At 42.5% G+C, this 11,763-nt stretch overlaps 1 protein-coding gene across 1 annotated transcript; it reads right to left on the bottom strand.

Moving 5' to 3' along the window:
• Positions 1-826: 826 nt before the first annotated feature.
• On the bottom strand, positions 827-3,747 carry LOC308331674 (putative 2-ketogluconate reductase; the record flags this gene model as incomplete). Its single annotated transcript, XM_080787163.1, has 6 exons — positions 827-1,169; positions 1,609-1,705; positions 1,835-2,013; positions 2,371-2,542; positions 2,796-3,177; positions 3,670-3,747. 6 exons carry the CDS (start codon positions 3,745-3,747, stop codon positions 1,010-1,012), a joined length of 1,068 nt encoding a protein of 355 aa, XP_080643289.1. The 3' UTR covers positions 827-1,009.
• Positions 3,748-11,763: the final 8,016 nt, after the last annotated feature.

Below are 11,763 nucleotides of genomic sequence, written 5' to 3'. Positions count from 1 at the left end.
GCCTCAGATAAACTCAATCTAGCAATTTCTACTCAGTCTGTGTCTCATAGGAGGGCTGTGGGCAGTTCAGAAACCTGTCCACCAGTGACATCATCGTTAGGCAGATTTCTTTAGGCAAGGTTTTTTTTATAAGAAATATTTAGATTTGTATTATCGTGAGAACAATGGCTTCCATTTTCATATTGCAACTTTTCAGGAATAAGAAGCCTGCAGTTTCTATTAGCTTGGTTTCCCCATTGATGATGTCACTGGTGGACGGGTTTCTGAACTGCCCACAGCCCTCCTATGAGACACAGACTGGCCCTCGCCCTCCTGATTGCCACGCCCACGCACACAATTTGCATTTGCACATCTACCTCATCCTCGGTATCCTATGTATCCTACTTATCGACATCACTCCTCATCTGTAGCTTGCCTTGAACATTATATATATTTTTTAAGTCAGAAACTGAAGCAGCTTTATGTTGCCACAAAGCTTGGGGTAGCTCTTCACTGTGGGTATAAAATGATAAAATGACAGCAGTGTTGTTTTTGGCAGCAAATTTGGATTTTAGTTTTAGTCATAGTCTTCATTTAGTTTTAGTCATTTAGTCACCTGGAATGTTTTGGTGTTAGTCTAGTTTTAGTCGACTAAATGTCTAATCTACAGTTTATTTAGTCGACTAAAATGGGCCTTGATGCCGTCGTAATGACTGATTTTACACTTGCTGAAAATAGCAGATCTACAAGCACACAACACAGTGCGACACGTTGTGAGCTTATAGATCTGCTATTTTCAGCATGCCAAGTGTAAAATGACTTATACTGGATCTCTTGTCCACTATAGTCCCTTCTCAACATTTTAGTCTAGTTTTTATCTGTTGACGAATAATTGTCAATACATTTAGTCTTAGTTTTAGTCCTCATACAGTAGCTTAGTTTTCATTTAGTTTCGTCAGTGGAAAAAGGTAGTCGACGAACATTTTTTCGTCTTTAGTTTTAGTCGATGAAGACAACACTGAATGACAGCTCAGTTCTTCAGTTTCACTTCGTTCGGCACGGGCAGACCGTTCACTGCGGCCAGAGCGTTCTCCACCATCTTCTGCACCATCTTCCTCGCGGTCTGGTAGGTGTTGATCCCAATGTGAGGCGTTATGAGGACGTTGGGGAGGCCGAGGAGTGGATGGTCCCTGTGTCCAAGAAAGAAAGTAGACTTTTAATACATTTGCAAGGAGGATTTCCTTTGTTGTATATAGGCTACTTTAAAATCATGAATGTTACCGTACTAGGTTAACTCAGAGTGTGTACAATTAAATAAATCAACACTGGTGTGTGTGTGTGTGTGTGTGTGTGTGTGTGTGTGTGTGTGTGTGTGTGTGTGTGTGTGTGTGTGTGTGTGTGTGTGTGCGCGGTTACCGAATAAGTGACATTAATTCAGTATTTAAAATTATATATATATTTTTCATTACACATCATTGAGACAGTGAAAAATGACACCACACAGTTCTGATCGGTCAGGTGGTGCTAAATCCCTTGATGAGACAGTTATATACATAGCCGATATATTTTACTGTGTGGTATATTTTACTACTTTTTCTAAGTTTCTACTCTGTGTGTGCGTGTGCAGACCTCTGTAAGGGCTCAGGGTGAGTCACATCCAATGCTGCTCCGTGAATAGTCCCACGCTGAAGAGCTTTGACCAAAGCATCATGGTCCACAACTACACCTGAGAATCATTCACATATATCATTAGGACGGCGCTTACTTGGGATTACCTTAACCACTGGTTAAGGTAATCCAAAAAGGATTCAAATCAACACATCTGGACTTTTTGAGGGAGAAGAGTAATGCTAACCTCTGCTAATGTTCACCAGCGTTGCAGTGGACTTCATGAGGGACAGTTCTCTGTGTCCAATAAGGCCCACGTTGTGAGGGATCAAGTTGACAGCCACCATGACAAAGTCTGACCTCCTCAGCAGGTCATCCAGGTTCTCACAGTAACTGGCGCCCACCATCATCTCATCTTCAGCGCTTCTGAACAGAGGAGAGCACCCAGAGAGAACAGGTACTGTTCACTGTTACTGCTGCAACAACTGAACATTTGTTCAAAGATTGTTTGGACAACAGAAACATTATACATCCACGTACTGTATGAAAACAGCATCCTAAGGTTAGCAAGGAATATCACCTCTAATACTAAGCATGTGTGTGTGTGTGTGTGTGTGTGTGTGTGTGTGTGTGTGTGTGTGTGTGTGTGTGTGTGTGTGTGTGTGTGTGTGTGTGTTCATTCATATTTGGACGGTTTGTCTTGCGGCTGTTGAATGTAGAAGGCCCCAGATGTTTTTGTAGGTGGAAATCTCCAAACAACTATAGCTACACGAGACTATTTACCTTCTGGTTCGATTGTGATAAAGGATTTTCATCTCAAACCCCTTGCTTCTTTGAGCTATTTTGTAGCCAATGTCTCCCATCCCAATGATTCCCAAAGTGGATCCTGTTACTTCAAATCCCATCAGGCTGTGCGGTATTTCGGTGGTCCTAGGATCCACAGCAATTTGGTAACCTATGGACCAGAAAATGTGTTCCAACAAAGTTTTTTTTGAGCTCTCAAAAAAGCTATAGCTGTTTTGGTTATTGGCAGAGTGGATTTGGGACTGGATTTAAGAGAAGCTGTAGTTCCAAACATTGTAACTATCCCATTGAGATAGAATGAGCACTTCCGCATTCCATTGTTACAATGCGAGTCAACGCTAGTGTCGCCACTCTCTTACTATTCCACTCGGTTTTTACTTAAGCGAGTAAGGCAACAATCTTACCTTCTAAAATCTTTCGTGCCGATGACAGAAGCAAAGCCATGGCCATATCTGCCGTGGCAGCGCTGACCACACCAGGGGTGTTGCACACCTTCACGCCCAGACTGGCGATGAAGGGCAGGTTCATGTGGTCTACGCCCACGCCGCCGCTGGCTATGACCTTCAGGTTGGGCAGAGATCGAAGCAAGCTAGGCTCTGCCACTGGGCTGAACTTCCAAATAAACATAACCTCAATTTTGGGGGCATGGAGCTGGGGATCGTGCAGTAGTTCTCTGTAGCAGACTGTCCGGAAGTGTTGTTTCACCAGGTCAACCAGCTCTTCCAGGTAACCATGCTCTCCCCCGACCTCTGAGATCAAGGCCCATGGTTTGGCCATTTCAGTTGACTAGGAGGGGGAAGAGAGAACAATCAGATCACACTGGAACCAGTGTAGTATAGGACACTAGAACCCAGATTAATTATTACAAAAAGATGTGCCCAGACTACAAAATATATTTGTAATCAGATTTACATACAAATACAGATTATAATGTATGTATACATATTGAAATCTATTTACGCCATATGTACATTAACGGTTGTACTGTGATGGTAATGTATCTGTTTAGCCTAAATGTAATAAACTGAACAGTATCGGCACTGCTGGTATTTTACTCCAACCATATGGAGAAATAAGTGAAGTGAACTTTGACAATGAACCTCAGCTTTGTTTTTGAAAAGCCTCATAGATGACTAGTTATTTCCAAACCGAGTTAGACTACATTCTATCACATTCCAGAAAACACATTGATAATCAAGGCATGTTATAGTGCCAAACAATTAGTGTCCATTTATGACTTTCTTAATTTTTTTTTCCTTTTTTCTTTTTTTTGCCTACTTCCTCAGGCCTCGGAATCTCCAGCGAGTAAGAAGAGTTTTTCATTATGGCGTTCTCCTCCTCCTCCTGTGAATCCATGGCTCAGAGTGCTGTGTACCCTCTGAACCCTAGCGCGGGTCCGTCCATACCGTCCGGAGGTCATACAATAGGCTGGTAAATCCGTCGCCTATGCCAGATTCCAATACCCAAATACCTCGGCCACTCGCTCACTCACACTCACACAGCATGGTGGTGTTGTTACGGGGAAATCGGTGACCTAGCTGAAATATGTGCGTATACGATCACATAATGTATAGTACAGTTTCGGAATGTAAATCAATGCAGTTTAGTATATTTGTGTAGAGTTCAATAGCGGTATTCAGGCCACATATTTAAAGACCTCCATGTAAGTTATGTGAAGTCCACAAGATGGTCACACATTTTGGCAGGTCACCAATTCCACCATAACACTGCCATGCTGGAGTGATGGAGTGTGAGTGAGCGAGTGGTCGAGATTTTGGGTATTGGAATTCGGCTTTAACTGTGGAAAGCTGTGCTGAATGCGGTTCTAGTGCATCTTTGTACGGCAGTTTGCAATGGGTTCCCATTCACCAATCAAGTTGGCATGTACCCAGAGCTTGGTTTTGTGGTTTTTACGGGCAGTTCAGACTTCAGAGCAGTGTTGTTTTTGGCAGCAAATTCCAAAATTCCTTCCATAGTATTTGGACTGAAACGTTTTAGTCTCAATTTAGTCACCTGCAATTTTTTAGCGTTAGTCTAGTTTTTGTCGAATATATATCATAAGATTTTAGTCGACTGAAATGTATTTTGGCGGGCCTTGATGCCGTCGTAATGAGAGATTTTACACTTGCTGAAAATAGCCGATCTACAAGCTCAGTCACACTGCGTTGTGAGCTTGTAGATCTGCTATTTTCAGCATGCAACCAAGTGTAAAATGACTTATACTGGATCTCTTGTCCACTAGTCCCTTCCTAACATTTGTTGACGAAATTGTCAATGTATTTAGTCTTACTTTTAGTCATCATAGCTTAGTTTTCATTTAGTTTCCATTTAGTTTTCGTCAGTGGAAAAGGGTAGTCGACGAGAAAATGTCGTCTTAGTTTTAGTCGACGAAATCAACACTGCTTCAGAGCAACTGTGACCTTTGTCCATACCCTCTTAACATGTTGCATCACATTGCACACTTTCAGTGTAGACTGTAGAGGTATGTGTGTGTAAATCATCACATAAATTCAAACCTGAATACATCACTTTTTAACATAGTCATGGTCTACACAGCAAAAGAGTTTGAGTTGGCATTTATTTTAAAGTAGGAAACTGAAAGTACAGGCAGCACACAATAAATGTCCTTTTCACAGTTTATTATTTGTGCTCTGTCCGTTGTGCCGGTTGTGGTGGCAAAAATTCATAACACTATAGTATTGGTTAATTGAATGTGGCCTATAGTAGAAGGGGAATTGTAACCCACTGAGTACCACCTGTTAAACTCATTATAGACAGCAACTCATGCACACCTTCTCACCAAATCTAGTTACAAATAGCGTAAACTAGACTAGCACCTAAACAAGAAACTATGTCCATGTAAGGATTTGTCTGTCTATCTGTTGTTACCGATATGGACATTGCTTGTCAATATAAGTGTGTGTGGGGCATTGGTGAGGGAGACTGGGAGGCAGTGATGCTGTCATTTTGTTGTACTGACAATCTATTGAGAACTATGAATAAAATAATGATGTCTGAATCCTGAACATGGAGTCCTGCAATTTCCTGATTTGTCTGCCCTTCATCTATCGGCATTAAAGAATTCTACAACACCGTGTAGAGGAGTGTTGCAGGCATTCTGCTTTGCAGTGTTTTCTCTCAATTTATTTTAAAGTAGGCTATGTCAGACACTTAACAATTAAATTATACTTGTTTGTTTTTAATTCTTTCCACGCTCATTTGTGATTAAAAAAAGATCTATTTTGAGTCATGGTCATTATAGGCTATACTTTTGTTTATAATAACGGACCCCACCGTCTCCCCGCACACTGGAACATTCTGGTTAGACACATCTGCAATTTATTACTTTTAAAATGTCACATCAAAACAACTAACATTAAATATTAACATGATTCAAATTGGAGTTGGCCTATTTTAAAACGGTTAAAAAAAAGGTAATAGTAACACAATAACACATGTTGTGACATTGCAACTATATGGTCAAAGTTTTAAAAGGTTATCTTACCTTCTAAAACAGAATGTAGAAGCCTCGGGTGTTGCTCTTATTTGTGGCAGTTTAGGAAAATCTTTCCAACCCAAGAAATCATTTACCAGGCACTATTCAATTCAATTCAGTCAATTATACATACAACCACTAGATGGCAGGGCTATATTGACCTCTCTGCTCCAGGTTATACAAGCCAGTGTCTGTTAACTATGTAATGAAATAGAAATATGAAGCAAAATATTGTCTTTTTTTAGTCCATTAGAATCAGATTTTAATGGATCTAATCCTTGAACAAAGCACCCAAGTGTTTAACTTGTTTTATAGGACTCTCCCCTGTCAGGTGAAAAGAAGCATCTTGGACTCCTCATCCATAGAAGGAAGCATGAGGTCAGTCCGCTGCCCCCCCAGGTTGGCAGAGGAAGTGTAGTGCCCAGGATTACATTAGATAATTTATAGGGAGTTGTCAATAACTGATCCAATATAGTCTGGTCTGTACTGCACCTCTTTCAGGCTACTTTGCGGTGGTGTTAAGTTTGTAACATGAGTGTGTTGGCATTTTGTTTCCAATTCCACAGGTGAGGATCGAGCCCTTATAACAAAAGCTCTATCACCTTCTGTTCTGAGGCCTTGCCGTGGTGGTCACCTGGAGCAGCTGCTGGTCTGCCCATCTGAGTTTGCAGGTAAGCACATAGGGGGGCACCAGTGTTTGTTTTGGCAGCAAATTTCATAGGCCCTTGAGATGTTTTCATTTAGTTTTAGTCACTCGGAATGTTTTAGTGTTGGTCTAGTTTTAGACAATTTTTTTTATTTTGGCGGGTCTTGATGGCGTCGTAATGACTTATTTTTTTCACTTGCTGAAAATTGCTGATCTACAAGCCCACAACACGTCGCAGCGTGGCGCGTTGTGAGCTTGTAGATCTGCTATTTTCAGCATGCAACTAATTGTAAAATGACTTATACGTTATCTCTTGTCCATTTGTTGACGAAATTGTCAATATATTTAGTCTTAGTTTTAGTTTTAGTTTTTCCAGTCGACGAAATCAACACTGGGGGGGGGCACAATAAGAATTGTCAGAGTAGCCGTGCCTCTGGCCTAGAAGCCCAATGTTTCCCTTGGCCAGGCCCAGCCAGGAGGTATTTTACTTTGGCTGTTTTGGGGCAGTGGTGACTCAGGGGTAGAGTGGCTGGAATCTGGATGGTAACCACAAGGTTGCCTGTTCAAACCTGGGCTTCCCCAGAGTTAGTGTCGAAGTGTCCTTGAGCAAGACTCTGAATCCCTAATTGCTCCTGATGTGCTGGTTGGTGCCTTGCATGGTTTCCGCCGCCATCGGTGTATGAATGTGTGTGTGAATGGGTGAATGGGTGAACACAGTCTATGTAAAGCGCCTTGGATAAAAGCACAATATAAATGCACCATTTACCATTTTAGATGGTTTTCCATGTGGGTGCCCTAGGTTCTAATCCACAGGTAGGAAGAGAGTGTTGTGCAAATGTCCCAGGAGGACCAAAGCGTCACAAATCAACAGCTTACCTACCTGTTGTTGTGTATTACATAAGACCACACACACACACACACACACACACACACACACACACACGGCTCCCAGCAGATCTGAGCTTATAAGGACAGGATGTCAGTTGTTACTCCCAAGGGGCCAGCTATGCACTCCAATGTTGAAGCGCTGGGCCCTAGTGGTAAGAGGAAGGACTGCAGGCGGACCCGTGGATTCTTGACGAGGAAACCCCGTGCAACCGAGCGCCCAATGTAAAGCCCAGCTGCACTTCCGCATTTGGACACCAAAATTTGGTGTCCAAATGCTGAATCAGCGAAAAAATAGACGGTCCTTCCGGCAGCCTTCCGGGTGCTTCAAAACACCACTGAGCAACTTCCACTGACATGAATAGCGGAGGGGGCGGAGCTTCGCGCCAGTTCAGTCTCTATCCTTTTAATACTCTATGGTTACTCCCCATCCTCTTCTTGTCCCGCCCTGTTTCTGACCACTCCCCATCTTACCCCAACAGATATTGTCCTATTACCTCTCACTTGTCCAGATGTCCAGACCATCTCTCCTAAAAATGTGAGCCTACGTCTTCGTAGCTCCCTCTTACGTCTTCCCATCATCTGTGTGTCCCCTAGCAGCTAGGGCCTAGCTGTCCCCCGCTGTCCCTTCCAGACAATCTAACCTCTCTCTCTCTCCAGTGTCTCCACACACTCTCCATCCTGGCTAGTAGCCAGGATGGCTACTATTCAAAATCAGAATCGGATTGTATTTGTCACTTACACACAATACACACTGGGCATACAGGGGAACAAAATACCGTTCTCTACAACTCATGATGCTTCACATTTAAAAACAATAGACAAATTAAAAAAGAGGCAAAGCCTTTTAAAACACATTGGCGACTGTGGCTCAGGAGGTAGAGCAGGTCGTCCAATGATCCATGGGTCGGAGGTTAGAATCCCGGCTTCTCCTGTCTACATGTCGAAGTGTCCTTGGGCAAGACACTGAACCCCAAATTGCTCCTGATGTGCTGGTTGGTACCTTGCAGGCTTGCATGGCTTCCGCCGCAATCAGTGTTTGAATGGGGGAATGTAATGCACAATCTATGTAAAGCGCCATGTCTACACCAATCTACACTCTCATATTTGATTTTCTCTCTCTCACACACACGCACACACACACACACACACACACACACACACACACACACACACGTACTTGTGCACACACACTTGTGCAAACATATGATCAATAAATCAACTTTATTGTTACAACACAGTGATGTGAGGTGAAACACGTTTGCAGTTCAGGGAGCAAAAAGAAAATAGTTAGCAGTAACCAATGGAAAACAAAATAAGCAAATGTAGACATGTCTATACTGATATGCACTACATGATGTAGTGCATATCAGTATTATCTGTTGCTTAAAGGTCAGAATGAAAGTCCTAAACACATTAAAAGTGCATCAGTAAAATGCAGATCAATTAAGCACAGGTTTAGGTTTTGTTGCGCAGCCTGACTGACAGCTGCTAGATAAAACTGCCACAGTCTCTTGTAATAAGGGACGTGCACACATAGACATCAAAGGGGGCTTCAAGGCTTCAAGGCTTCAAGGGGCTTCACAACGCATCGCAGAGCGACGCGTTGTGAGCTTGTAGATCTATTTTTGTCCAAAAGTGCCCCTCTAAAACGGGATTTCAGCCCCCTGCCCCTCTAACACTCTCTGCACGTCCCTGCTTGTTGTGGCTCATGAGCAATGGTTCATGATGTGTGCTGTTGTTGCATGAAGGCAAGTGACAACTTCCAGATGGTACAGCTCTGGGGACATTGAGTCGCGTGCCATACTGAGTGCTTAAGTCAACCCTCTTTAATACATTGCTGACGTGAGTCCATGTTCAGAATGTCACTCAGCTTATTCGCGTGATAAAGCTTTTTGGAATCGAATTTCAGTAGATACCTATTCTCAAACTCAACTCAATTGTCAGAAGAATAACCAATGAAAAATAAAGTTGGCAATGGCACAGTTAAATCACTAACAGCAATGGGAATGTGCAGAGTTGCATGTATTTAGAGATTTAATAAAAGTGTGCAGTAAAGTTTACACATAGGCAGACTATACACATATATTTTTACATTAACAAGTAACATAATATAGATATAGCAGTATCAACGGAGAGAACACAAAGGACAAAAGAAAAAAACACTGAAAAAAACATAATGCACCAGGGTGGACTGCTGCCTCTCCTGACAACATGTTGTTTACTAGTTTACTAGATGTTTTCTGAATGTTGGGGCAGCTAGGGCAGATTTAGCTGTTCAAACTCTGGTATACAAAATGTATAGCTCTGCTGTCGGGCAGAAAACCAGCCAACTTCAAAATGTTCATTTTTCAAGATTTATTTTATTTTATTTTGTATCCCCAGGAAATTAATAAATACTTATATTTTTATTTTAAAACAAAGCAATACCGCCCCATCAAATACTTGCATGAGAGGGGGAGAGGGGTGGAGTTAGCTGCTTTAGCAGACCGTTTGAGGGTCCAATGGAGTTAACTGGTTTTGTCAGAAGCACTTATTTAATATATACTTTTCAATATTTTTTAACCAACACAGACATAAAGGATGTTCAATAGCAATAGCATGGAGTTAGCTGGTTCCTGCTGCAAAGTGACGCTATAACATATTTAATGGTTACACTGCCAAATGATAGCATAAATGCAAGGCACTCTTTTGCAACAGAGGTCATTGCCTGGAATCTCATCAGTGTCTAGAGACTAAAGTAGATGTACTGTATGAGCTTGTAGATTGTCTATTTTCGGCAAAGAGAAGGGCCAAGTATATAGACCCCTGGGGGACCCCGGTCAACAAAGTATATAGGATTAAAAGTCACAGCCACGATGCAAAACAATTTAATGACAACCAAAGTTTTGACCTGGAATGGGCTTCTTCAGTCAGAGGTTGTAACACAGGTTGCATGCAGGGGATTTATAGATTTTGGGGCCTAAATAATATATTAGAAGCTTTTTATCAAGATTTGATCAATGTCACCATGGTTCACATACTGTACAGTCACAGTGTACACTGTACCAAAAAAAGGGTACATTTGTCCAGAGGGAAAAGGGATACACCCCCTATAGTGTCTATCTATGCACGCCACTGGTGTTTGACATTAGGGTCTCTCTCAAAGGGTAAGACACTGACAAGCTTCCACCCAGGCAATGAGTTCTGTTGAAAGTGATTACCACCATGTGGCCTACTGGGAACAGACCATGGCTACGGAACCACAGCTGTGTTGGGGAATAGGCAATGCAGCTGAGCAACATGTTGTCTTAATTCCTATACGTAATCGAGGAATATAGCCAAACAAGCTACTTGACAAGCACAATGTACACCTAATGTAGGTAACAAATAATGCAGGTAACAAATTCTTCTGCATGCTTGACTGATATTTATTTCTCCAGCAATGTGTATTTATTTTTAATTGAATACAGTCAAAAATCTTATCTATATCTCTCGTATGGAATAAAAGTGATGTATTTTGCAAGCCTCATGAAAAAACATGCAGGCAACACCTCCCGCTCACTTAGATCAGCTACAAACACAGGAATGCAGTCCGAGAATAACCTAAAACACCCATGAGGACAACGCTCCACACGTCCTAGCTCTGGTCCACAGCTATGCTACTCTTCTCTTCCTGCGCTCGCATCAAATGCAGACCAGTCTCTCGGCGGCTTGTGTAATTAGAAAGCTATATACTTTCCTTAGTGGACGCACTCTGAGCCCCCCACCGCACGTATAAAATGCACTTTTTGGCCAGAAAGGAATTTATTTTTCCACCGGAAGAAAAATACCTTTAGGTATTCCACTGCAACCTATATTGCCAAGAGACATCCTATCTCCCTTAGAGATAGGATGAGAAGTTCAGTCACACGAGGGAGACTCAGAGTAGAGCTTCTTCGCCTGGAAAGGAGCCAGCTTGGGTGGTTCGCGCATCTGGTTAGGATGCCTCTCGAGCGTCTCCCTAGGGAGGTCCTCGACGCACGTCCCACTGGGAGGAGACCCCTGGGCAGACCAAGGCGCAGATGGAGGGATTACATCGACTCACTGGCCTTGGAACGCCTCGGGATCCCCTAGGAGGACGTCACTAATGTTGCTCTGGAGAGGGATGTCTGGAGCTCTCTGGTGGAGCTGTTGCCCCTGTGACCAGACTACGGATAAGTGGTTGAAGATGGATGGAGGACCTCCTATATTCAGCTATATAGTGTCAATTTTTGCCCTAACAGAAACATTAAATGCCATTAACAATGAATGGAGAATTTACGTCAAGATGATGTATAAGAGCGCGCCCCTCACTTTGATGATTGTAACGAGGTGGAAGGACAAG

Source organism: Protomyctophum bolini, assembly GCF_963924005.1.
Source record: "Protomyctophum bolini genome assembly, chromosome: 17".
Lineage (NCBI taxonomy): Eukaryota > Metazoa > Chordata > Actinopteri > Myctophiformes > Myctophidae > Protomyctophum > Protomyctophum bolini.
This window is presented reverse-complemented; position numbering and strand designations above follow the sequence as displayed.